Source organism: Odocoileus virginianus, chromosome 7, assembly GCF_023699985.2.
Source record: "Odocoileus virginianus isolate 20LAN1187 ecotype Illinois chromosome 7, Ovbor_1.2, whole genome shotgun sequence".
NCBI lineage: Eukaryota > Metazoa > Chordata > Mammalia > Artiodactyla > Cervidae > Odocoileus > Odocoileus virginianus.
The window spans coordinates 1900632-1927659 of NC_069680.1; the positions used below are offsets into that span (position 1 = coordinate 1900632).

The 27028-nt window shown below is 48.6% G+C and overlaps 3 protein-coding genes and 1 pseudogene across 3 annotated transcripts; 1 reads left to right on the forward strand and 3 right to left on the reverse strand.

Annotated features, from left to right (window-relative positions):
* Positions 1–200: 200 nt before the first annotated feature.
* On the forward strand, positions 201–2799 carry FRAT1 (FRAT regulator of WNT signaling pathway 1). Its single transcript, XM_020878813.2, has one exon. It carries the CDS (start codon positions 398–400, stop codon positions 1226–1228), a length of 831 nt encoding a protein of 276 aa, XP_020734472.2. The 5' UTR covers positions 201–397; the 3' UTR covers positions 1229–2799.
* An 8220-nt stretch (positions 2800–11019) lies between these two features.
* On the reverse strand, positions 11020–13629 carry FRAT2 (FRAT regulator of WNT signaling pathway 2). The gene has a single exon (XM_020878821.2). It carries the CDS (start codon positions 13092–13094, stop codon positions 12402–12404), a length of 693 nt encoding a protein of 230 aa, XP_020734480.1. The 5' UTR covers positions 13095–13629; the 3' UTR covers positions 11020–12401.
* An 8338-nt stretch (positions 13630–21967) lies between these two features.
* Positions 21968–22486, reverse strand: LOC110128166 (small ribosomal subunit protein eS28-like). The gene has a single exon (XM_070469967.1). The coding sequence runs from the start codon at positions 22272–22274 to the stop codon at positions 22065–22067; it is 210 nt and encodes a 69-aa protein (XP_070326068.1). The 5' UTR covers positions 22275–22486; the 3' UTR covers positions 21968–22064.
* Positions 22487–22529: 43 nt separating this feature from the next.
* On the reverse strand, positions 22530–23984 carry LOC110128165 (protein FAM50A pseudogene; annotated as a pseudogene).
* Positions 23985–27028: the final 3044 nt, after the last annotated feature.

The following is a 27028-nucleotide window of genomic DNA, read 5'->3' on the forward strand; positions in this document are numbered from 1 at the left end:
ATCATGCCAGGCTCAGAGAGCGAGGATCGGCTCCCCAGTCCCTCCCGCAGACAGCATTCAGGGTTATAAAGCTCAAAGGCAGCAAGGCTTCACCCAGGACCCTTGCCCAGAGGCTGCCCCGGCCCCCAAAGGTACGGAGCACCCCTCCCCGGCGCGGTGGTAGGGCCCGGCGGCGACGTCACCCATTGTTTACAAATCAACCCGAGCCGGTAGGATTCCGGCTCCCGCGGCTGCAGGCGCGCGGCGCGAGTGCCTGGCGGGCTCCGGCTTCCGCGTCCGCCCGGGCTCCGGCTTCGGCCTCGGCACCGCGCCCGGCTCCGCCGCGGCCCACCGAGCCCCCGGGAGAGCCGAGCCGCCAACGACTCCCGCACAGCTCCGGGTACCGGCGCGGGGGGCCATGCCGTGCCGGAGGGAGGAGGAAGAGGAAGCCGGCGAGGAAGAGGAGGAGGAGGAGGACAGCTTCCTACTGCTGGAACAGTCGGTGACTGTGGGCGGCTCGGTTGAGGTGGACCGGCTGGTGGCCCAGATCGGCGAGACGCTGCAGCTGGACGCGGCGCGGGACCGCCCTGCCTCCGCGTGCGCGCCCCCGGGGCCGCCACTGCAGCCCCCGCGGCCCCCGGCGGCGGTGCGAGCGGACAAGGCCCGGTCCCCAGCGCAGCCGCTGCTTCTACCGGCCGCGTCGGTCGAGGCTGGGGGTCCAGCGCCCCCGGGGTCCTGGCGCTGTGCCCTCGGGGACCGCGGCCGCGTGCGGGGCCGCGCTGCGCCCTACTTTGTGGCCGAGCTTGCCGCAGGCCCCAGCGCACTGTCCCCATTGCCCCCTCAGCCCAGCCTTGATGGGCCTTTGGGAGCAGACAAGCGGGGCTCCCCGCAGCCGCTGTCGGGCCCTTGTCGGCGAGGTTGGCTGCGGGACGCCGCCGCTTCCCGCCGCCTCCAGCACCGACGCGGGCTACAGCCTCCAGCCCGCAACGGCGACGACGACCCGCACCGGCTTCTGCAGCAGTTGGTGCTCTCGGGGAACCTCATCAAGGAGGCCGTGCGGAGGCTTCATTCGCGACGGCTGCAATTGCACGCAAAGCTCCCCCAGCGCCAGCTCCTGGGCCCTCTGTCGGCCCCAGTGCATGAGCCCCCTTCGCCCCGCAGCCCTCGCGCGGCCTGCAGCGACCCCGGCGCGTCCGGGAGGAGGGCGCAGCTCAGAACAGGCGACAGCGTTCTAGTCCCCGGCAGCTAACACCTCGAGAGTGGCCACTGAGCCAGCCTCTGCCTGAAGGGCAAGGGGTTCCCCTGAGGGCTATGTCTCTACTCAAACTGGTGAAGTCGCACTTCTGGAGGCGGGAAAATACCTTATGTGAAGATGAGGAATCGAAAAATTGAGAATGTGTTCGCGAGAACTGAGGTCGAGGGCCCCAACGTGGTTGGGTTCGTTGGTCCCACTGAAGGCAGATTACAGAGTGCACCCTAAGCTCGCAGTCACGAGGACTCCTCATTGGTGTGACCAGCCCCGGTGGCGCAGCGTGCGGTTCCACGCAGCCTCTGGGGTCCTCCAGCCCGGCAACCATGTGGCCAGAGCCCATGCTTCTCAGGATCGCGGAGCGCCCAAAGGACAAGGATGATCCCAGTTACTTGCTTTACCTTTCCAAGGCTGGTTCCTGATTCACTTTAGGAGAGGGGAACATTTGTAGATCATTTAAGGGAGTACCTCAAACTGCCCGACTTGAAATTTTACGACACTTAAAAAAAAACACCACCTATCTCGTGTGTTTTGAGGTGCTTGTTCTTGGTATAAAACACGCGGCACCGTGAAAGGACCTTTTGGAGAGCTGAATAGAAGTAACCTTTTCTCTGCACACCCCCACCCCCACCCGCTTTGCTACCGTCGGCGTTTCTCAGAGCGGCGGGGGCAGGCGGAGCACCTGGGATGCTAATTGGACGTGGGGGTGAGAGGTCCTGGGGAAAGGTGAGGACGCGGCGCTGAGAGAACCCGCCGTCCTCTTGAATGTGTGTTTTCAGTCTGTCCGCCCCTCCTCGGGTTCAAGGTCACCATTTCCTGGGCGCAAACGAGATTGCGGGGCTCTAGCAGGACAGAGTCGCCCGGTTCTGCCTGTACTCGGAGTAGTGCGCGGTGTTTTGCAAGTGCTGGAGTCTCCTGAGGACACGGGCACCGCTGCCACCGCGGGTTGAGGGAGGTGGCGACGTGCTAGGCGCCGGTGCCTCCTGCGGGCGGCCGCGCCCCGGGCTTTCACGGAAACTGCCCGGAGAAGTGGCCTCGAGTCCCTCCTCTTCCCCTCCGCCCTGCTGTCCAACTCTAGCTGGTGGCGCTGCCGCTCCTGGGGGCCCAGGCTGGGGGCTGGGAGACACCACGTGATGGGGCACTCCAGGGACACACCGCCTAGCGCAGCAGCTTATAATGGGCTCTCCGGGGCCATTTGCAATAACAGCTGCAATTCCCTGGATAGATGGAGTTGATTTCCTCCCTCTGCCCCTCCCCCCAGCCGTGCCAGCTTGCCTTTGTAAGTGAAGGAAACCGAGTAAAAAAATGTGACCATCCGAATGGAGAAGCTGCAGGATTTGCCATTGTGAACCTGGTGAAGTGCTCGTAACACAACGTTAACGCAGTCTAAAGGCTCTAAGACGGTATTGTTGATGTTTTAGTTTTATAAGATTCAATGGCATGTTCGTCATCCAGATGTGGCTATTGACATACCTACACTTCGCACCGGAGTGTTTGGAATTGTGGCTATCCTGATTATAGGATGTTAACTTAACTGAAATATCTGTTTTTAATAAATGTGTTGGGTTTTTTGTTTGGTTTTATTTTATACTTGTCGGTGGGAAAGATGCACAGAACACATTTCTCTGATCTCCATAAACATGAAACACTTGAAATCCTTGTCAGGCCTGGCTTGTGGATGGTAATTAGAGTGCCTTTGTGTCTGAGCAGCTCCCTAGTTAGGGTCTGCGCTGGCTGGGTGTGTATTGGTGCTGGCATGAAATTAAATGAAAGTGAGGTCAGGTTTTGGACCAGTCCCATTCACTAAAACCTTAGAGCTTCTGGATTACTAGTCAGTGCTGGAGAAGCTGCCCCTGACTGTATTAGCAAAGGACATCAAATCAGTCAGTCACTGCAGATTGGGAAGCTCATCGCCTTTTTCTTTCTACTGTGGTCATTAAGTGGACTTGTTCCACAAGGTGGCCCTTTTAAGAGCTGGGGTCAGCTCTTCGTTAGGGGCTACTCAGGGTGCAAACCTGTAGTGGGAAACCTGCCTGGGGGGAGGGGGGAGGTATGAAGGGACTCCTCCCTTTCCCCTTGGCACATTTACTCCCAGTTTCTCCCCAACAGCCCATCTCTATCCCTCCCGTTCTCAGTTACTTCAATCCGTTTCCTCCAGGAAAAAGCCATGCTGGACAACAGGGCATCCAGAGTTCAAGTCCCTTTATTAAATGGGGACCTTGGACAAGTTGCTTAACCTCTATGGGCTTCAGTTGCCCCATTTGTATAACAGATGAGAAATGAGATGATAAGAAAATGAGTTCCTTGTGACTGGCACATCCTGGAGATAAAATAGGCTAGTCCCTACCCCTTCCTTCCCAGGACTGTCCCTTGGTAGCCAATCGACTGGGTCCTTGGTTTAATGCACACACAGACCCTAATGGTAACTACAGAGTACACCAAGGCAGCCATCTCCCTCAACCTCCCCAGGAAGGGTTGTGGGGGAGTCAGTCCTGTGCTACCCAGCAAGGGAATGGTGACTCTGGTGGCTCTAATACAAACAAGAGGGGTGGGGGGCGGGCTCCAATAATGCAGTGGGCTCTCACCCGCAGGCACTGAGCAGGAGGAAACTGATCAGGTGTCAACTTCCCCTGGCATTGGAGGAGCCCTAACATCCTTGCTTCTTAACATGGGGTGGTATTCCTGGAGGTCAAAGAGTTAGAAGCAATCCAGGGCCAAGTTGGCTGAACCATGCCACTGCCCGAACCATGCCACTGCCCGAACCATGCTGGCTTCTTGTAAAGATGGTTAAGGCTAGATTCAACTATAGGGTTCACATAGTACAGCCCCCTTCTTCAAAAAGGAAAACTGGAGAAAACTAGTGCCTACCATGAGGTCCTTTAACTGCACTGTGCTTAGTGGCTCAGTCTATCCGTCTCTTTGTGACCCCATGGGCTGTAGCCTGCCTGGCTCCTCTGTCCATGGGGATTCTCTAGGCAAGAATACTGGAGTGGGTTGCGATACCCCCTCCAGGGGATCTTCCCAGCCTAGGGATTGAACCCAGGTCTCCTGCATTGCAGGCAGATGCTTTACTGTCTGAGGCACCAGAGAAACCCAAGGATACAGGAGAGGGTAGCCCTATCCCTTCTCCAGGGGATCTTCCCAACCCAGGAATTGAACTGGGGTCTCTTACTTTGTAGGCGGATTCCTTACCAGCTGAGCTATGGGGAAGCCTTAACTGCACTACAACCCTATAACCGTCACTGTCCATTTTTTAAAATGCTGCAAGGTCTTACTAGTCACCCCCAAGACCTTTTTTGGGATAAGTCAGGGTTTACATAATAATTTTTAAAAATTAGACCATTTTATAGGTAGAAAAGGGCTTCCCCAGGTGGCACAGTGGTAAAGAATCTGCCTGTCAAAACAGGAGACACAAGAGACTTGGGTTCAATCTCTGGGTCAGGAAGATCCGCTGGAGAAGGAAATTGGCAACTCACTCCAGTATTCTTGCCTAGGAAATCCCATGGACAGAGTAGCCTGGCAGCTTATAGTCCATGAGGTCACGAAGAGTCAGACATGACTGAGTGACATAGGTGGAAAAATAGTTGGAAGGGGGCAGGGCAGAAAGTCATTTACAAAGTCAAATATCTGACAGAATCCAGAAACCAGGTCTTTGGGTTCTCAGTCCAGTCCTCTTTCCAGTAGCCTGATGCCATCATACACAGTCCGATATTGTTCACTGCACAGCTCCTCACATATACTATAATGTGACTGACACCCCTGCAGCTATCCAATGTGATGATCCTGCCATTGGAACCATGGAAAACCATGCCCCAGATACCTAGGCTGAGCCAGGTATGCTGTAACCATTTTCTCACGTCCAGCATCCTATGAAGACAGCTGTGCACAGAAAATGGCCTGGGTAAGATAAAAGACCAAAGCTCAATGAAAAAAAAAAAAAAACTATATAAACTAAAACACAGAAATTGACAAATAAGTGATTTGGAGAAAAGAAAGCCATACTTCACAAATAACTCCAAAGTCTGCCACCCCAAGATTTCATTCTAAATTAGGCATACATGCTACAATATTTGAATTCAATTTTACCATTTTTTTGCTCTTTCCTTTTCCAGCTCAGAAGCAGAAACATGGAGAGTACATCAGACACCACTTTCCTATCCAGCAAAGTCTGTGTCAAACCCTGTGATCCCTTCCTTCCAATCAGGAAAGAGTTACCCTGGCAACCAAATTACTAACTCACTCAATTAGCTCCCCCCACACACACCCTTCCACAATGCTCAGTAATCACAGAATGTCAGCCCCGGGAGAGCTCAGCCTTCAGTGGTCTAGTGCTACCGCCTCATTTAGAGATTCTACTGGGAGGTGCCCTCCATTTGAACACCGAGGACGCTGGTACAGGCAAAGCAGCAAAACTCTCCCATGCAGCGCTTCCTCCTGGTTTTCCAACCATAACTGAAGGGAGAACAAATGACCTGCCCATAACAGTGTTTCCCAGGAGGTGTAATAGATAAGAGCGTGGGCTGTGCAGGCAGCTCTGCATTGCTAGTGTGGGATTTCAGACAGGATCCTTAACCTCAATCATCTCCACGAACTCATCTGCAAAATGGGGTAAGAGCACCTACCCTGAGATGTCCCTGATGGTCCAGTGGCTAAGACTCCACACTCCCAATGCAGGGAGCCTGGGTTCGATCCCTGGTCAAGGAACTAGATCCCACGTGCTGCAACTAAAAGATCCTGTGTGCTGCAACTAAGACCAAGTGCAGCCAAATAAATAAAAGTTAAAAAAAAAAAATAGCACCTGCCTTGAAGAACTGAGTGAAGCTGAAATTAGATCTCTAATTTCACTCTAACAGTAGACATCATTCCTGGAAGCTACTCCATTAAGGTTACTACTCTAAGTCTTTTGTGGAAAACTCTTGCCTCTTAGTGACTTCTTCGATCTGTTTCTTCAAAGGCATTAATCTGTTTGCTCCGAGGATAAGACGTTCCTTAAACCTGCACTCCTGTTGTATAACGTGCTAAGGGACGTGTAAGTAGGTAGGTAAGTGGGTAGGTGTAGTCACTCAATTGTGTCTGACTCTGCATCCCTGCGGACAGTAGCCTGCCAAGCTCCTCTGTCCATAGGATTTCCCAGGCAAGAAGACTGGAGTGGGTTGCCATTTCTTTTTCCAGGGGATCTTCCCAATCCAGGGATTGAAACCGGGGCCGGGTAGAGGAAGGGAATACTTGTCTAGAAGAGATTTAATCAGAAAAGGGTGGAGGTCTTCAAATGGAAGCTTGAAAACAGCTCAGCACTGAGACTTGTACAATAGGGGCAGGAGGGAACGTTAACCAAGGAAAGGGTTTGTGGGACAGCATCTGGAGTACACAGCTCTTAAATTCCCATCAGTGAAAGTGTTAGTTGCTCAGCCATGTTCAAATCTTTGCAACCCCATGGACGGTAGCCTGCCAGGCTCCTCTCTTCATGGGACTCTCCAGGCAAGACTACTGGAGTGGATAGCCCTTCCCTTCTCCAGAGGATCTTCCCAACCATTACCATCAGAAACCCTTCTAATTCAAATTCAGCGCTAAGCTGAAGGTCTTCGTGCCTGCCCTGTCCACTCCCATCTATAATTTGTACTGAGAAAACTGCAGTGTCTTCAAAGGAGGTGATCTTCAAGTTCATCTCGTTCTCACTCTTCGTTTTATTTACTGTCATTAGAGGGTTATCTCAAGGGTTCATATGTGAATGTCTTCTTTTTCCAAAGAGATTATTTTATTCTTTGACAGCAGGAGTGACAAGTTTCAGGCAGATTATCAGGCAACACAGTGTGGTGGATGGACTGGGGTGGAGAGGGAGCCTTTATGGTCGGTTGGATGGCTATATAGCATCCAGGCATCAAGAGATAAGGGTCTGGGCACAGAGAGAAAGGAAAAGACAAGAAGGGACACATTTCGGAAAGAGAACGCATAGCCTTCAGCACAGTAGCAGGTAGCTGTTAAAATGAAGTCTCTGCCTGGGTCACAATCCTAGTTTTTTTTTTTTTTTAAAGCTCCTTCTTGTGACCGTGGACAGATTACTTCAACTCTCTCACCTCCAAGTCTGATAATTAATAAAGTCCCTGCCTCATCGGGTTGGGAGAATTCATTGAGTTAATGGTAGTAAAAATGTTTAGGCCACTGCCTGAAACATAGCTGCATTTAGTAACAACACCTGGGTATTGGCATTTAGTAAATATTTGCAAAGCAAACAAATGGGCAATTTCAACAGACTTGTGGAGGCTAAGAGAGTGCTTGGGGCACAGACGATGAATTGTGGTGTCTGGAGTTTGGAGAGGATGAAGTAAGAGAGACAGCAACTAAAAAGGGAAATGAGAATCAAGAGGTTTGCTCAAGCAGGAGAGACCTGCGCTCGACCACCTGCAGCTAGAGGACATGGAAAGGAAGAAACTAAAGGGAAGACACTATAAAGGATGAGGCTCCTAAAGGAGATAGGAAGGGATGGGGTGCTCAGTCTGCATAGGTTTGAAGAGCAGGGCTCAGAGGGACCTTAGAGGTGGATGTCCCCTGTGATAGCACTCTAAGTCACACACTATCCTACCACAGAGAGGCTGGGGACCAGTTGGCTGTTGAAACAACTTTGTATAACCTTTCATGCCTGAGATGACTGGATATGTTTTGTGTGAACGAGTCTTTCTTCTCTGTACCATACTCTACAGCAGAATGAAATCGAAATCTGATATCAAGGAGCTTATTAACTATTCCCCCTCCTCAATTAATTGACTCACAGGAGGTAAAATTCACCACTCCCCATTGATAGGCTGTTCAGGGAGTTTGTTTGACTTATTGATTTGGGTGGGTTAAAAAAGTATCACAAGCTGGTTATCACCTTGTTACCTTTGCCCTACCTTTTGCCCATTTCTGTTTTACTGTCTGAATTAGATTCGGTTTCCTAGGTTTTCCTGAAAATCTTCCCCAGACACCAGAGACATCACCACCTTTCTCCAAATTCACCATAAATAGGACTTCTCTGCAGCGGGGTTAAGCAGGGCAAGGATTCAGTGCAGATGTTCAAACCACACTGCCTACAGGTGCTGATCAAGTGGAATAACTTCAGGATTAAAGAAAGATAGCGAAGGTCACTGAGCAAGCTGATTCCATACACCCTGGACCTGACCACGGAGGGTATATAGAGATCACGTACCTATAGCTCTGCATGTGTTTGTATGTGTGCACCTGTGCATGTGTAGAGATCACATGCACCCAACCATCCCTTACAGTTCACCCTTTAGCCTCCTTGGCTTCTGGGTTCTACTCTTGGTCTTTGTCAAGTGCTGTGTATACTGGTCAGTGTTCTTCCTTCCCAACTGACAGCGTGTCCCAGGCTCCATCCACCCATCTTAGCACTAGGCACCCAGTCTTTATCTTCAGCCCTGATCGCTCTTCCAACTCCTAAGCATCGATGAGGCGGCAGGCTGCTGTCACTGTAACTTCCCACGTGAAACACCTAATCAACCCCAACCCCCCACCACACACTCACACAACCAGCTGCTTACAACTTCCCTATTGCCCTTGTCCTTCTGGACTCAAGACTTGCAGAATGTTACTGGGGAAACCTAGGCCTCGGCTCCTTCAGCAGATAAGAGTTGTCTCAGCTCTGCCCATGCCCATGTCCTTAGTTCTATGCCCATCTATTCCAAGGGACTGGGAATATGCCAGCCACAATCACCCTGGGCCAAGTACTAGGAATGGGCTAGCCCAAGCTGCAACACGTGAAACGGCCATTGCCTCCTTTGCACCGAGACCCTTTCCCAGGCCCAGGCCCAGGACTCAGCTCTCTACAGCCTTTGCAAATGGTTGATCAGTAGCTGGGGCTGAGGTTCAGGAGGAAAAGTGTGGGTAGGCTCAGAAAGGAGGTTAGAGATTCTACTTAAGAGCCATGAGTTCAGATTCTGTTCTACCACCCACAATTCCTACCTCTCCCCTGTGTCAACAGTGAAGGGCCATTCTTGTTAAAGGTGCCTGGCAGAGTTCTGCATGAATGGGGCTGTTTCCTTCTCTACCTTGCTTCATCAGGACCTGTAGATCTTCAGGTCCCTTGGTTCAGTCATCATTCTAATTTCATTCCTGGCCATGCTGCAGATGCAGAAGACAGTTGCCTTGGATGAGACCTCACCATCTTGGCCTTATGCCCTCACCTTACAGAAGACACAAGGTTTTAAAAAGAGCAGCCATTTACCATTGGTTATATGTGCCTCTCAACGCAATTCCTATTAACTTATGTGAAGGTCTCAGCCCCAAACCTGCTTGCAGATTCTTCCAGGATGTCTGAAACCTTGGCTCATCCCAGATCCCCAGTGCCTTGCATGTATGTGGCTGGCCTGCAAGAAAATTTTGTGAGAATGGTGATGCTACAGGGTTGAGGTATTTAGTGGGTCAAGGTTTTTGTGGAATGCTCTTAAGAATTTAATAAATCCAACATGGGAGAAAATGCTGTCAAAAGCATCTTGTGTAGATAGTACACAGCATGACTGGAAGCTCTGGTTAAGGACAGCAGGAGAACCTAGAGCCAGAGTGCCTAGGTTCAAACCCTAGCTCCTTAACTTAAAAGGTAGTGACTTCAGCAAATCACTTAATCTCCTGGACCTCAGTGTTTTCATTTATAAAATGGAGAAAATTTTGCCTACATCATAACAAATAGTAAAGCCATGACATAATGAGATGATTTAAATACCCAGAACAGTACCTGGCATGTGTCAAGTGCCAACCCTCATAATGATAACAGCAGAGACAGACCATCTGGAAGGTGGGTGGAGATGGCCTTCTGGAAGGCGTTCAGGAAAAGGGACTTATAGAATACGGAAGCAAAAGAGGTGGCAATGACTGTGATCACAGTGGAGATCAAGGGGTGTCTTAAGTGTTAAGACACGTGGAGCACACTGAAGAGACAGATGGGCCTGCTGAAGGACGAAAGGGCAGTGGTGATTCCAACAATCAACAGTTATCATTTTTTTCAGCCCTTAAGTGTCCCAGACATCTCAGGTCCTCATTACACTTAGCAGTACTGTTTTATAAATGAGAGGAGAAAAATGCAGAGCTGTGACTTGCCTGGTATGACACACATGGTGAGCAGCAGGGCTGAGTCAAACTGAGTCACTGCGCACTAGCCTTCCCCTGCAGCTCATGTGGAAAGGTGCTGGGCAGGACAGGTGCCCCTGGGGCTAGTTAGCAGAGCTGGGCTGTACCAAGTAAGGCTTTCTTGGGGGAAGGGGGCCCATGCCAGGGGAAGATGGGATGGAGAGCAGAGGATCCAGGAGGGCCACTTTCATGAATTGAACTATGCCTACTCAAACCACACCAACTACCAAGTACATTGCTATAAAACCCTATTGTCCTTTCTCTAGGCCACAGCTCAAGACTGGGTCAAGTCTCAAATGTGAAAATAGGGAGGCTCTGTCTATACCCTCCCCATTCTTCAAACACAAAAAATTCAGAAAACTCACCTTCCTCCACCCTCTTCCAGATACAGCAAATCACTTGGCCTGTCCTCCCTCCAGCCTAGAAAATTTCTAGACTATGTTTTTATTCCACAAAAGGAGTTGAAAGCCCACCTAGCATGTTTTCTAAAACCTGGACTGAATTTTTGTATCTTGTGGAACATCGACCCAGAAGCACTCTTGGACCGCAGCTCCACCAGTCTCCACCTCCCACCTCGACTCCCTCAAGGGCCCTCTCCATTATAACTTCATTATGAAAGCTGTCACCTATGTGCTTTTCTTTCCCCCACCTTCCACCAAACAGCCAAACCATGCTCCAAAACAAAAACCCAATTTATTCAGCAGACATTTTAATTAAGAAATCCTAGAAACAGGACCACCACAATTTCAGACACTCCGGTGCGAAGTGTATGTCAACAGCTACATCTGAGGGATGAGCAAGCCATTGAATCTTTTTTTAAAAAGTTAGTTTAACTCCCTTAAAATTTGGGGGTGGCACCTTATTTAAAGCGCCCTCAAGTTTCATAAGTTTCATACGGGTAAAGCCAGCAGTTTCTCCTCTTGGAGAATCACATTTAAAACACGGTTTCTGTCACTCACAAAGAGCTGGTGCCTAGAGGCAACAGAGAGGTGAGGACCCTCAAGAGACTCAGGCTCATGGCTCCACGGAGGGCCAAGATAGAGCAGACAAACAGCCAGGGTCTCATCCATGCAGTGCAGACATCAGAAAGAGTGGAATAAGAAAGGCCAGGCAAGAGGACAGGAGAGACTCAAGGGATTGTTTATGACTGTTTCTGAGAAAGCTTAGGGCATGGCCAAGAGTGGCCTCACCGGAGGAGTTCTGGATAGAAAGAAAGCACAGAATAAACAAGTAATTCTCCTTACATCTGTATGTCCGCTCCAAGAGGTAGCAAAGCATAAACAGGACTCTTCTTGGAACAAGAGAAAAGACAGACACAGGGGTGAGTTAGCTTTTCTAGGAACCCCACAGCCATCCACCTACAGCACACCATGACCTTGAATCACAGGTGGCAAGGTCAAGGCATTTAAAAGTCCACATCCAAGTCGACCCACCTTCAAAATTCTCCACCTCCCTGCCCCAGACCACTGGAGTTCCCATCTCCCACCTCGATCAGTCATCGGATGAGGTGGGAGAGTAAGGGGGCTGGCATCCCAGCCCACCCACCACCAAGCTTTTACATTCTTCTTCTCTCTGGAATTTCTTTGCACAGCGATTGTAGCACCATTTTCACTAAGCTCCTCCACCGGAAAATAAAGAAAATGTATTCGAGTCATCAGTTTTCAAGTATTGTTATAAAGCCCTCGCGATTCTCGCCCCTTGAAGCCAATCTTTAAACAATCCTAGCACACGACATCCCCAAGTGTTAAGTCAGGTACAAGTTGATGCAAATAGCTGCCATAGTTCTCCCAGTTTTGTCCCAGGTCCCTGGGGCCCGGGTTAATTCTCACGCGACACGAACGCAACCAGGCCCGCGTATTTCTCCACGCTCAAGTTTTCTCCGACAGCCTCACCGGGGCCAGTAACTTCTCGGCTTGAGGTCTCTCCCCACGCGCCTCCTTCCAGTCTAGGCGGTCGCTCCAAGAACGGCAACGGCGGCTTCAGCTCAAGGTTGGGGTAAGTAGGACGCCGTAGGGTCCGCGCAGCGGCTTCTTTTTCTTCCTCCAGGGGCCCTGCGTCAGTGCAAAGCGCCGGAGGGTTGAAGGGAGACAGGGTCCGGTCGGCCGCGGCTGGCCCCCGGTCCGGGGGGACCCGCGGGGCCTGTGGCTGCCACCGCGGCGACTGCTCGCTGGAGCCTCCGCACGGCCTCCTTGATGAGGTTCCCCGAGAGCACCAACTGCTGCAGAAGCCGGTGCGGGTCGTCGTCGTTGGCGCGCGCCCCAGCTGGGGACCATCGTCGCTGTTGCAAGCGGCGGGAGGTGACAGCGCCCCGCAGCCATCCTCGCCGGCACGGCCCGGGTAACGCGCTGGCTCCAGCGGCGAGCTCAGCCACAAAGTAGGGCGCAGCGCGGCCCCGCACGCGGCCGCGGTCCCCGAGGGCACAGCGCAAGGCCCCCGGGGACGCCGGGCCCCCAGCATCGACCGACGCGGCCGGTAGAAGCAGCGGCTGCGCTGGGGACCGGGCCTTGTCCGCTCGCACCGCCGCCGGGGGCCGCGGGGGCTGCAGTGGCGGCCCCGGGGGCGCGCACGCGGAGGCAGGGCGGTCCCGCGCCGCGTCCAGCTGCAGCGTCTCGCCGATCTGGGCCACCAGCCGGTCCACCTCAACCGAGCCGCCCACAGTCACCGACTGTTCCAGCAGTAGGAAGCTGTCCTCCTCCTCCTCCTCCTCTTCCTCGCCGGCTTCCTCTTCCTCCTCCCTCCGGCACGGCATGGCCCCCCGCGCTGGCACCCGGAGTTGTGCGGGAGTCGTTGGCAGCTACGCTGTCCCGGGGGCTTGGTGGGCCGCGGCGAAGCCGGGCGTGGTGCTGAAGCCAAAGCCGAGGCCGAGGAGGTAACCGGAGCCCGCCAGGCACTCGCGCCGCGCGCCTGCAGCCGCGGGAGCCGAAATCCTACTGGCTCAGGTTGATTTGTAAACAATGGGTGACGTCGCTGCCGGGCCCTACCACCGCGCCGGGGAGGGGGGGACACACGAGGAGGCGGCGCGGCGCAGGCAGTCGCGGGTAGCGCAGGGCCGTAGCCGGAACATTCTTGTTTCTGCGCTCGGTGTCTGCCTAGGAGGGGATTCCGGGAGTGGGGAGAACTTCGTACTTCCCCGGCCCGATCAGCAGCACAAGAAAATGAAGACTCTTGAGGAGACCTAGATTGGATTCTCCCACTCACGGACACACCCACCCACACACCCAAGCCCTCCTCCTCGGACGCTTCCTCCCTCCCCACGTGTCAGCACGCCTAGGGCCGGCCCGGCTCCACCCCCCGCGCCCGCAGTCACCCGAACCCGGAGTGGCGGGGGAGGGGCGGGCCCTGCGTCCGGCAGGCTCGGAAAGGGTGGGCCTGGGGAAATTGGGGCTGGGGAGGGCGACGTCGCAATGGCGGGGCTGATCGACCTGAGGTGGGGTCTGTGAGTTTACCCCCTCCGCCCAGGCTTCCGGCCCTCGGGCCCAGCGCGAGAGAAAGACGCGCCACCGTTTGGCTAAAGAAGAGCTGACTTTGTTCATTAAAAAAAAAAAAAAAAAGATTTAAGTAGAAATATAGGGCAATGGAAAAAAAAACTCTAATCATAGAACTCAAACATGCTTTCCATATTAGAATTTTTCTTTTCCAGCCTTTTTCTATTAAAAGTGTTACGCAAACAGCCATTCGTATACAACGTTATTCACTTTCCCACTAGCATTACACCATAAACGGTGTTCGTGTTATTGCTTGCGCTTTGAGAACATTTAATGATTACGTAAGTTTCCATTAAATGACTGTGCCATGAATTATTGAACAACTCTTTTAACGTTTGCAGTTTACCTTCTTTCACAGCTGTAAATAAGTATGTGATTAACATTTTTGTGCGCAGAACTTTTCCGTGTTGATTCTTTCCTAAGAAAATATTGCTAGGAATGGAAATTAAGGTCAAAGGATATGGATATTTTAAGGTTTCTAATAAATGTACCAAATTGCTTTCCTTCCAACAGTTGGGTAGATTTATTCTCCCACCATTCATGTGTAAGCATATGGTATTCACTGTGCCTTCACTAGTACTTGAGTATTATAGTTATTTTTTTTTTCTGTTTTGTAAGTGATATGGATAACTCATTTCCATGTTTATTTGATCGTACTTAGGTAGAGGAGTTTATAAATGTTTATTAACCAATGTACTTCTTTTTGGGGGGAGTAGTTGTCTCATAAGTTTTTCCTATTAAGGTTTTTTTTTTTGTATTTGCATAACTCCTCTACATACCAGAAACTAAGTCTTCTCTTTCATATTTTGCTGTGACTCTTTCTTCGGTTTTTGTTGGCCCTGTGCAGTTTTTTATTTTTCACTAAAACTTAAACTTTTAATATAGTCATATCTATGTAAAATCCCTTCCTTTGAAACTTTTAATACAATACTAAATTTAGAGTCTGGCCTCCAGAAAGTTATTAAATATTCAGTTCTATTTTCCTGAGATTTTCCTAGTGTCTTGATTTTTTTCAAATCCATCTGGATTAATTTTGGTCACTAGTGCAGGGAGATAATATGATGCCACACCCTCCCACCCGCCACACACTGCACCCACCCAGAACCCAGCAGCTGGGCACAGCGGAATGCAAACAGGGCTGTATTTCTTCACTGGGCCAGAGGTGTTTGGGTACTATGGACCCAAGCTCTTCCCCGATGAGCTCCCAGCTCCTGGATTAGCCGAAGGCTGTGAGGTCTGGGTGTGACTGGGAATATTTTGATCAATTGAAAAAAAGACCTGAACAGGTTGTACAAAGATTCACGTCTCATTCCTGCCAAATCTGGGTGTGTGGCTTCTGGCAAATCAGTTTACAAGTGAAAACAGTTGTAAAATGGAAAAAAATAATCCTGGCCCTGCCTCCCCCTGAGGATTGCTTTCAGGATCAAATGAGATAATGGGAACAGGCTTTGTCAGGCATTACACAAAGTAATGTGGGATTAGGTCCAGTGGTTTACTAACAGAGGTCTGGCTTAACTCCAGCGATTCCCTCAGGGTAACAGCTAATACATTCACGTTACATTTCCCCCCTTGCAGCCCACTAAGTAAAATGTACCCCCAAGGCATTACTTCCTTGAACCTGACTGGTCCCTGAATTCTGCCTCCTACTTATGGGACCTGGGATTGTTTGAAGTCAGTCCAAAGCCTCCCAGATCCCAAGGTGTGACCCCACAACTAGTTCTGCAGGTTTTGGTGACGGATCCTTTCCCAACAAGCAGACTTCTGCATCTCTGTGGAGGGCTTTTCACATACTTTATGGATGCGAACTGAAAGCCGTTGCCCCCAGAGAGAGAGGATTCTCATTTTCATTCTGATACTTACTAGAGAATTTCAAGGGGAATGAAAATTAGGGGAGGTCTTATGGATTTCAGCAGAGTTAAATGGTAATTTTTTTTCCCTTCTCTCTGTAAGATGATGCCTGCCTGTAAGTAGAGAAAAGCAGTTTTATGCTCCATTGACTTTAAACATTAATGGGGTTGGTGTAGCTATTGTCTCTAACCCAGCATCCCTGGAAGTCGTTTTTTGTCTTCTTGTCAGGGTAATTCCCACAGTGCTCTTAGTACTATAGGAAATGGAGCTGAGATGGCATTCTTTTAAAAATCTTCCCTTTGCAATGTTGCTTTTGTGTGGAGATTGCTATGTAAATATGCCGGGACTCGGATATTATCCTATTCATTATAGAGAGGAATTCATTACTGGAGACCAACTCCATTTTCCTGGGGGCACTTCTCTGGAGAGCTCTGAGAGAGGAAAGTGCAGTGCTGGACCAGTGGGAGGCAGAGAAATGCCCTGGATTAGGAATCAAAATACAAGATGCTAGAGAGACTCAGATGCAATTAAAAGTAATGAGAGGGTATCAGAAAGGGCAACGATGAGAGCTGTGTGCCTGGCATGCTGGCCGTCTGCCTGGAAAGAGACATGAAGGGTATTCAGCATCACCCGTGGAAGGACACAGAATTCAAGGATTTTCTGCATTTGTTTAGACTGCATTGAAATTCTTCGCAAGGAGTTTGCTTTCCACATGGACTTTGTTTTCAGTCATCTGCACTCAGAGACGTCAGCAGGGATGAAGAGAGACTGCAGGCTTGGAATCCCACCTGCATCCAGCCACTTCATCCTTCTGTGCCTCAGATTCTGAATCTGTAAAACAGAGGGTGATTCCTTCTTTACAAAACTGTTATATTACATAAGAACATGTATGGGAAAACTCATCTCATGACCCTGGGAGTGATATTGGAATGAAGCTCTGAGAAGCAGAAATAGTCTTAGCGATGTTTAAGCCTAAAAAAAGGCAAGTTCTGTGCTGTGGTCCATTAATGGATGGCTAGATTAACAGTGTAGCCACACAATGGAATATTACTCAGCCATAAGAAGAAAGGAAGTGATGATGTGCTACAACATTAGGCTCAAAAACATTACGCGAAGTGAGAAAAGCCAGAAACACAAGTTCATGTTTTGGGATTCCACTTACAGGAAATATCCAGAAGAAGTAAACCCACAGAGGCAGAAAGCAGGTTGGTGGTTGCTTAGGCCTGGGGAGCGAGAATGGTGGGGGTGGGGGAAGAGTGCTAAAGGGTGCGAGGTTTCCTTTTGGAGTGTTGAAGAGATTTTGGAACTTGATAGTAGTGGTTACACAACTCTGTGGATGTATTCAAAGTCACTGAATTGTACACTTCGAAAAGGCTAATTTTATGTTATGTGCATATCACCTCAATAAGACAAATTCTATGTTGTATCTGGTATTTGATCTAGTTCTTTCTCTGTAATTGTAACTGCAACCTACTAGTGGATGTGAAGTCATCACATCTTCACCATCTTTCCAGGGCAGGTCACAGATCTTTTTCAACTTTGAAGTCCATTGAAAATGCCATATCTGCTGATTCCCTCACTCCTGCTGTGTGATTTTCTGACTGAGGTAAACTGGGTCATTGTCTTCCTTTGGCAAGCAAGCAAAAACTAGTCCAGTGGCAGCCAGGGGACGCCGGTGGTCCTGATGAAGTTCTTCAGTCATCTTTTCCATCCTCTCTTCTTTATGCTAAGGGCGTAGGTTGGCATAGGTTGCAATTATTTTTAATAAAATGTCTACCTAGGTAATCATGATTAGAAATTGCCTTGGACAAAACCATAGGATCAGATAGCAGATCAGTGATTGCCAAAGGTTAAGTTGGTAGTGGGAAGGCTGTGACTACAAAAGGGAACACAGGGGAATTTTGGGGGCCGATGGAACTGCTCAATGTCCTAATTGCAGTAATGGTTACACACATCTACACAGATCTTAAAACTTAGAACTGTATACCAAAACAGCAAAACAAACTGTAAACGCACATACCATATATTAATTATGGTGGTGGTTGCATGGGTATATATATATTTGTCAAAATTCAATAGACAGGGACTTCCCTGGTGGTCCAGTTATTAAGACTCTGAGTTTCCACTGCAGGGGCCACGGGTTCAATCCTGGTAAGGGAACTAAGATTCCCACATGCCGTGGTGTGGGGGAAAAAGAGAAACCCAGTGGACTTTTTAAATGAGTGAATTAATTATATTACAGGGCTTCCCTGATGGCTCAGCAGTAAAGAATCCACCTACAACGCAGGAGACACAGGCGGCCAAGGTTTGATCCCTAGGTTGGGAAAATCCCCTGGAGAAGGAAACGGTAACCCATTCCAGTATTCTTTGCCTGGAAAATCCCACGGACAGAGGAGCCTGGCTGGATACAGTCCTTAGGGTTACAAAGAGTTGGACACAACTGAGCAGCTGAGCACGTATGCACACACAATTATATTATACCACAATAAAATTGATTTTCAAAAATTTGCCTTGGGACATGAAAGACATGCCCTATACATTCTTTATAAATCGCATCATATGGGAAAGTAGGAAAGATGACGGTTGGGCTGCTGGTTGTGTGACAGACCAGCAGGGAGTGGGGTGAGGGAGATCCTGGAAGGGTCACCACAGCCTGGAGCTCAGCTTGAGGGGCTGTGACTTCCCCTCATTCCATCACCCAATACATCAAAGGGTACCTGCATAGTGTCCTTACAGAGCCTAACAGTCTGTGGTGGGAAAAATAATGGCCCTTCAAAAATGTCCACAGTCTGAGCTCTGGAGCCTGTGAATATGTTATCTTATATGGCAAAAGGGATTCTGCAGATGGGATTAAGGGACTCTTGAATTGGGCAGTTTATCCTGATTGTCCAGGTGGACCCAATGTAATCACAAGAAGGAGACAGGACTTCCCTGGTGGTCCAGTGGTTGGACCAAGAATCTGCCTGCCAATGCAGGGGACATGGATTTGATCCCTGGTAGAATTAGAGGTAGAATGCTGTGATTGCTTTGAAGATGGAAGGGGCCATGGGCCAAGGAATGTAAGCAGCCCCTAGAAGCTGGAAAAGGAGAGGTGACAGTTCCTCCCCCGACAACCTCCAGAAAGGAACACACCCTTGCTGACACCTTGACTTTAACCCAATAAGACCCACTTCAGGCTCCTGACCTCTAGACAGTAAGACAATAAGTGTGTGTTGTTTTAAGCTTCTAAATTTATGGTAATTTGTTAAGAAACAATAGGAAACTAATGCACGGTCTAATGCAGAAAAATGTATAAATAAACAATTATTGTACCCTACCTTAAACTTGGGTCATAAAAGGATTGAGTACCAAGTGTGATGGTTTAATCAAGGAGCCACTCAATGAGTTAGGAATTACTTTCTACAAAAGTGACCCAGACTGATGCCTCAAGGATGGTGTTGCAACATGTTCACAAAAACCCATTCCTTCTTCCCTGGGAATACAGACTCGCTTGCAGCTAACTGTGGCCATGTGGCTGAGTTCTAGTCAGTGAAACCTGAGCGGAAATGATTCGTGCTGATCCATAAAAACCTCCTCATGTGCTCATCCAACGCTCTTTCCCACTGTACTCACAGCTGTGTCAATGCCCAGGGCAATCTTGGAAGCCACACATGGAAAATGGCAACCCCGCCCCCAACCCTATCACCCAACATCTAGGAACACCAGTTAAGCTTTTCATGAGAATTTGAAAACCACTTTTTGTGTTAATTGCTGATAAGTTTGAGATTTGTGACAGCATTCAGCATAACACTAAGTAACAGGGATGGGGAAAGGTTAACAGGGAAGAGAGAGGTGAAGAGAGTAGCACCTCTAAGCAACTTGAAAAAGCTCAAATATGGCTGGACCAGTGTCTAGAGGAGGCACAAAAGGGGGTCTGTGAAAGATGGGGTGCAGGTTGAGCTGCACAGGTAAGCACTGGGTGGGTTGTGAGCACAGGTGAGCCACGAGACCTGATTTGCATTTTAAAAAGAGCAATCTGGTAAATTCCCTGGTAGTTCAGAGGTTAGGACTTGGGCGCTTTCACTGCTGAGGCCCTGGTGGTGGAACCATGCCATGCAGCATAACCAAAATAAATAAATGCATACGTGTATACTAAAAATAAAAGGAGCAATCTGCCTATAGGTGCCAGGGCCCAGAGGAAGTAAACCCCAAAGAAGTAAATATAAAGGCCAGATGCCAGTTTGGGATGATGGTGAAATGGAGGCCTCCCTGCTCAAGGAAGCACTCTGTGGTCTGATCGTGCGCAGCCCAGATGAGCTTCCCATGAGCCACAACCAGGTTGGGTTCCCATCCCTGTCCTGCAGGCCAGGCCAAGCATTTCACCATCTTACAGAGTTTGTCTTATAGAGGGAGATTCACTTCTAGTAGGCCATTCTGGATTTTCCTGCCGGAGTAGCTTTGCTTCTAATATCTTAAGGGGAGGAGAGAGACTGGTGAGTTCAGCACCTGGACTCACCTGTAGACCTTGACACACAGGTGCACTGAGGCCTTCTCTTTCCTGTTTCAGACTCCTGCAGGCAGACAGTAGACCGCCTCAGAGTCGGTGCACACAACTTCACGTGGGAAAACAAGCCCATTTGGAAATGTAGACTTGAGGACGTTGCCTATATTCATTCTTGCCCATTGCAGGCCTGTGTCCCTAGGTCTAGTGAGCTGTCCAGGGACCACAGTCTATCTGGTCCTGACCAACGTAAGAGAGGACACCTCACTGGGAGTGGGGTGACTTGGGTTCTTCTCCAGTAGCTGGATGCTGGGGGCAGCAGTTCCAGCTCTGGGCCTCATGGTTCCATTTGTAAAGCCAGGGGGTAATTCCCTTGTGGTCCAGTGGCTAAGACTCTGTGCTCCTGATACAGGGGGGCTGGGTTCGATCCCTGGCTAGGGAACTAGATCCCACATGCCACAGTTAAGACTCTATGCAGCCAAATAAATAAAAATAAATGTTAAAAAAATAAAAATAAAAATAAACTCCATTTGTAAAGCCAGGGGTTGGACTCAACTCCTAAAGGCTCCCTTGATTCTGGAATACTGGGCAAGCAGCTGGGCTGTGATATCCAAGCTTGTAATTTCTAACTCTTCCTCGTGGTCCTCTAGCAAAATTAGAATGGCTAGCAGCTAGTGCTGGAAAAGCTGACAAGGGCGTTGGGAGACTTTGTGCTTTTGACTCTGTTTCCAATTGTGTAAAATGAACATAATAAAATCATCTAATTTAGGAGCTACTCTAAACAGGGAAGGATGAGCCATCTGCACCCAGTGCTCAGCTTGCCAGCCCCAAGTAAACCATGGCCCCACCCTCTTAATCCAGGCCCCAGGAATGCACACTTTAAGAAATCTCTTGGTCTTGATTTGAAGGGGCTCATTCTTTTCTTCTACTGTGTGGTTTTAATATTTTCTTTTCTAGCAGTCTCGCCGTATCTTTGGCTTTTATTATATAAATTTGTGAATGTAAATGGACTCTACATTTAAACAAATAAAAATTGCTCCCCAAAACAACAAACAAACCTTACAAGATTAAATTAGATAAGAATTTAGGAGTGGAAGGGAGGCTTCAGAGGGAGGGTATATATGTGTACAAATAGCTGATTCACATTGTTGTATAGCAGAAACAAACACAATGTTGTAAAGCAATTATGCTCCAATTAAAAATAAAGCTATTGGATCTTTCAGCAGCAAAAAAAAAAAAAAAGAATTTAGGTAATAATTCCTAACATGTATTTGTAGCTATTACTGTCCCATATACTGGGCTTAATGCTTTATGCATAGATTTTCTTTTATCCTCACAACAAATATGTGAGTTAGATATGATTATCTCTGAGAATATTATCTCTAGGGAAACAGGCTAGAAAAGTAAAGCAACCAGCCCAGGGTTGCACAACAAGGAAGTGGGGGACTAGCCTTTGGGTGAACCACCATCCCAGTTTGCCTGGGACTCTGTTTTAGCACTGAAAATCTGCTGTCCTAGGAAACCACCCTCCTCTCGGGCCAACCAGGACAGTTGGTTATGGTAACTCAGTGGTCCTCATGGGGGGCAACATTGCTCCTCAAAGACAGTCTGCAGTGGTTGTTATATTAATGGCAGTTATCATTATTTGTATCACTATTACTACCATATATAATTTTTTAACTTCTCACTCTCCCTCTCCTTTCAATATCCTGACAAAAGTACAATATCATCCACTCCACCAAACCCCTTCCCATACTTAGAGAAAGAGGAAGGCATTGATTGGGAGTACCCAAGGTAAAACACACCTGCTTTTTTTTTTTAACATAGGATATAAACGCTTTATTAACAGCAGATCATCCTGGTGGGCCACGGCGTCAACCTAGACATCCAGCACCCAGTCACAAGTTCACCGCAGCCTCCGAGCCTCTCTCTCTGACTCCAACAGGGTGAGCACATCGCTCTCGCGCATGGGGCCTTTCACGTTTCGGATGATGGAGCGGCTCGTGTCGTCCATGAATTCTACGCGCACCTGCGTGCACTGTCCCTGCGAACCGGTCCTGCCCAACACCTTGGTGACCCTGGGAGGCTTGATGGGCTGCACACGGCTCATGTCCATGATGGCGGCACGGCGGCGGTCTGGCGGAGAGCACACACCTACTTTTATTTTTTTTTTATTTTTTATTTTTTTACTGTATAATTCTGTTTATAGAAACTTCCAGAATAAGCAAATCCAAACAGACAGGAAATAGACTAATGGGTGTGAAGGGCTGGCTGCTAATGGACGTGGGGTCTCTTTCAGGAGTGATTCACAACACCGTGAATGTACGCAATACCCCCGTGTGATGTACTTTCACATGATCACAATGGTGAATTTCACTGTAAGTGAATTTTAGCTCGATCAAAAAAAGTTTTTAGACAAAACACACATCGGGTGCTCCAAGTGTCATGAAAGAAAGAGGCAAGAAACAACAGCGCCAGGGCAGGGGCTGAGCAGGTCTGATCCCATCTTAGGAGCGGGGAGCCGGGCACTCTGAGTCCTGGGGACCAGAGGAGGGGACCGCAGGGAGCCGGGGCCACACTGCAGCCACGTCATCGGATCGTGTACTTGTCCCACTTCTTCTCGGGGTCGTAGGGCTCCCAGCGGCTGGCGGCGAAGATGTGCTTGTTTTTCTCGTACCAGCTACGCAGCACCACCTTGCCCGCGTGCGACTCATCCTTCTCCACAGTGGCGTCACTGAGCAGCCGCACATCTTCATGAACGTCAAAACTGAAGAGGGGCCCACTTTTTCCTCGAGCCTTGGTGACGATGAAGTCGTAGAAGCTGTGGTGGTGAGGTATGATTAAGTCCTCCTTGATGTACATGAGCTGCTCCACGCCTGCCGATCTGAGTTCGCTGAAGTCTTTGCGCAGGATCTCAAGTGCCTTCTGCAGGAACTGCTGCATCGTGTTGCCCTTCTTCATCTTGACTGAGCGCCGGTGCCCAGAGCCATCCCAGTAGCTGAAGGTGATCTCAATCTCCTCACTCTTCATCTTCTCTTGCTTGGCTTCCCACTCTTGCCGTAGCTCCTCTCGGAGCCGATTCTCCTCCTCCTCCTGGTCTCGGTCAGGCAAGAAACTTGTGTCCACATCTGGGTTCTTCCCCATTTTCCTCTTCTTTGTGGTGATCTCTTCCCTTTCCAGCTCCTCCTCGCCCACAGCGACCTCCTCCTCCTCGCCTGCCTCCTCTTCTTCCTCCAGGGTGAAGGACAAGCTGGAGATCTTCCGCTTGGCCTCCTTCTTGCGCTCCTTTTCTCGCAGCTTCTCCAGCTTCAGCTGCAGCTCCTTCGACTGCTCCTTCTTGGCGAGTTGCCTCTCCCGCTCCTTCACCAGCGCCTCCTGCTTAGCCTTCATGTCGTTCAGGGTCACAAGACCCACAGTGCTGGACTTGAGCTCGGCCTCCACGGCGTCGTAGTGCGCAGAGAACTTCTTGTCAATGTTGGACTTCATTATGTTCTCCTCAGCAATCCTCTGCTTTATCTGCTCCATCTGCTCGCGCTGCTTCTCCCGCTTCTTCATGAGGTTCATGGCGCGGCCCGCCTCGCTGGCGGCACCCTTGTACTGAGCCATGGCGGTGGCGGCAGCGGCGGCGATGATGGACTCAACACACCTACTTTTAATTTTTTTTTTTTTTTACAGCTTTTAACCAGAGCCTATTTTTCTGGCTCATCCAGAATTTGGATGAGAGTTCTGAGCCTGCCCCTTCCCATGCAGCCTTCGATCAGGAGAAAAAGCTTGGCTGAAGAGAAGAGCAAAGTCAGCTGAATGCGTCCGTCAGTAACCACGCCCATTTTTGTTCGGTGCGTCCCTCCATTAATCCTTATGAATCTTTAAAGGGGACGTTCTTATTTTCTTTTCTGAACAATGAAAGTACATTGTAAATAAAATCGTCTCAAAACACGACTGAGTCGTGGTTTCCACACAAAGGGAAAACCCTCTAAAAGGGAAACAGCCCAACCAAACGTAAGGTAGGAACTTAAAAGGCCATGGGTCCTTAAGTGGTGGCCCCTGTCCTATAGAAGTGGCTCTAAGCCTCAAAAAGTTAAACGGAAATACCGTATGATCCAGCAGTTCCATTTCTGGGTATATACCCCAAATTGAAAGAATTGAAAGCACCACATTCATAGCAGCAGTATTCTCAACAGCCAAAAAATGGAAGCAACCGAAATGTCCATCCAGATTTATGAATAGATAAACAAAGGTGATATAGCTATACAATGGGCTATCATTCCTCCTTAAAAAGGAAAGGAATTTTGACACATCCGACAGTGTGGATGAAACTTGAGGACATTACGCTAAGTGAAACAAACAAGCCACAAAAGAATAAATATTTCATGATTCCAGTCATATGAACGATCTAAAGTAGCCAAATTCATAGGGACAAAAGTACAATGGTGGCTTCCAGAGAGTGGGGGGAGAATGGAAATGGGAGTTAACAGGTATGGAGTTCCAGATTGGGATGATGAAAAATTTCTGGAGATGAATGGTGTTGATAAATGCTGTATAACAATGTGAATGTACCTTATGCTACTGAACTATACACTTAAAATTGCTAAAATGATAAATTTTAAGCTATGTAATTATTTTATCACACTGAAAAAAGAAGTACCAGTTGCCTGTAAAAAGGAAAAAAGATGTTAACAAGTGTTGCTAAAGATATGGAGAAATTGGAGCCCCTATGCATTGTTGATGGGAATGTGAAAGTGCAACATTTTGGCAGTTCCTCAAAAAGTTAAACATGGGCTTAGCATGAAAAAAGTGAAACTGTTAGTTGCTCAGTTGTGTCCCACTCTTTGTGACCCTGTGAACTGTAGCCTGCCAGGCTTCTCTGTCCATAGAATTCTCCAGGCAAAAATACTGGAGTGGGTAGCCATTCCCTTCTCCAGAGGATCTTCCATACCCATTCTGGTCTCCTACATTGAAGGCAGATTCTTTACCATCTGAACCACCAGGGAAGCCTAAGATCCAACAGTTTCACTCCTGGGTGTATACCTGAGAGATCTAAAAGCATATGTCCATACAAACACTTTGTACACAAATATTCATAGCAACATTATTCACAGTAGCCAAAAAGTAGAAACAACCCAAATGTCCATCAACTAATGGATGAATAAATGAAATATGGTATACCGACTCAATGGACATGAATCTGAGCAAACTCCGGGAGACAGTGAAGAACAGAGACGCCTGGAGTGCTGCAGTCCATGGGGTCAAAAAGAGTCGGACGCGACTTAGTGACTGAACAACAACCACATCTATACACGGGGTGTTATTTAGCCTTAATAAGGAATAAAGTGGCTTGGCTTCCCCAGGAGTTTCTGGTAAAGAATCCGCCTTCGAAGCAGGAGGCTTGCAGGAGACGTGGGTTTGATTTTTGTGTCAGGAAGATCCCCTTGAGGAGGAAATGGCTACCTACTCTGGTATTCTTGGCCGGGAAATCCCATGGACAGAAGAGCATGGCGGCCTGCAGTCCGTGGGATTGCAAAGAGTCAGACACAACTGGGTCACTAAACAACAACAAACAAAAGGAGTGAAGTACTAATACATGCTAAACATGGATAAAACTTGAAAACGTTACATTCACTGGAAGAAACCAGATGCAAAACGCCACATGTTACATGATTCCATTTATATAAAATGTCCAAATAGGCAAATCCATAAAGACAGAAAGTAGACTTCCAGGGAGCTGGGGAAAGGAAGTAAGGCATGAGGAATGACCACTTAACAGGTGTAGATTTTCTTTTTAGAATGGTGGAAATGTTCTGGAATTAGTGGTGATAGTTGTAAAACATTGAGTTAGGTGCTTTGAAAGGGTGAGTTTTGGGAATTCCCTGGTGGTCCAGTAGTTAGGACTCCGTGCTCTCAATGCTGAGGGCCCCGGTTCAATCCCTGGTCGGGGAAATAAGACCCTGGGGCAAGCTACCAGGCGAGGCCAAAAAGAAAAAAGAAAGAAAGAAGTCTGGCGGTTCCTTAAGAGGTTAAATATAAACTTAGCATATGACCCAGGAATTCCACTCCTAAGACTCAATCAAGAGAAACGGAAACACATCCATTAAAAGGCTTGGACGAGAATGTTCTAGCTGCTTTCATCATAATCACCCACAGGTGGAAACATTCCAAATGTCCATCAACTGGTGAATGGATAAGCACAATGGGTGCCCATACATTAGAATATTATTGAGCAATAGAAAGAAATGTACTGAATTATGCTAAAACATGGAGGAACCTCAAAAACACCAACTACATTAAGTTAAAAAAGCCAGAGGCAAAACCCTACATATTACTTGATTCCATTTATATGAAATTCCAGAAAAGGCAAATGTACAGAAAGAAGTAAAGCAGCCTGGGGCTGTGGATGGGAGTAGAGAGTGTCAACAAAGAGGCACAAGGGAAATTTTGTGGTTGATGGCAATGTTCTAAAACTGGAGGTTGGTGGTGGTTACACAACTTTTGTTCTATTAAAAAGCCTAGAACTGTACATTTACAGTGGGTGAATTTAATGGTATATAAATTATATATCAATAAAGCAGTTAAGGGCTTCCCAGGTGGTGCTAGTGGTAAAGAACCCGCCTGCCAGTGCAGGAGACATGAGACATGGGTTCAACCCGTGGGTTGGGAAGATCCCCTGGAGGAGGGCATGACTGCCCACTCCAGTATTCTTGCTTGGAGAGTCCCATGGACAGAGGAGTGTGGCAGGCTACAGTTCATAGGGTCACAAAGAGTTGGACACGACAGAAGCAACTTTAGCAAGCATGCACGCACAAAGCAGTTAAACCTTGCTCTAAGGATATATACTGATTCAATAAAGGAAAATTCTAGAGTTCTTTGATGGTC

Coding starts and splice junctions, on each gene's coding strand:
- FRAT2 (XM_020878821.2), bottom strand. CDS start 13,094: ATGCCGTGCCGGAGGGAGGAGGAAGAGGAAGCCGGCGAGGAAGAGGAG.
- FRAT1 (XM_020878813.2), top strand. CDS start 398: ATGCCGTGCCGGAGGGAGGAGGAAGAGGAAGCCGGCGAGGAAGAGGAG.
- LOC110128166 (XM_070469967.1), bottom strand. CDS start 22,274: ATGGACATGAGCCGTGTGCAGCCCATCAAGCCTCCCAGGGTCACCAAG.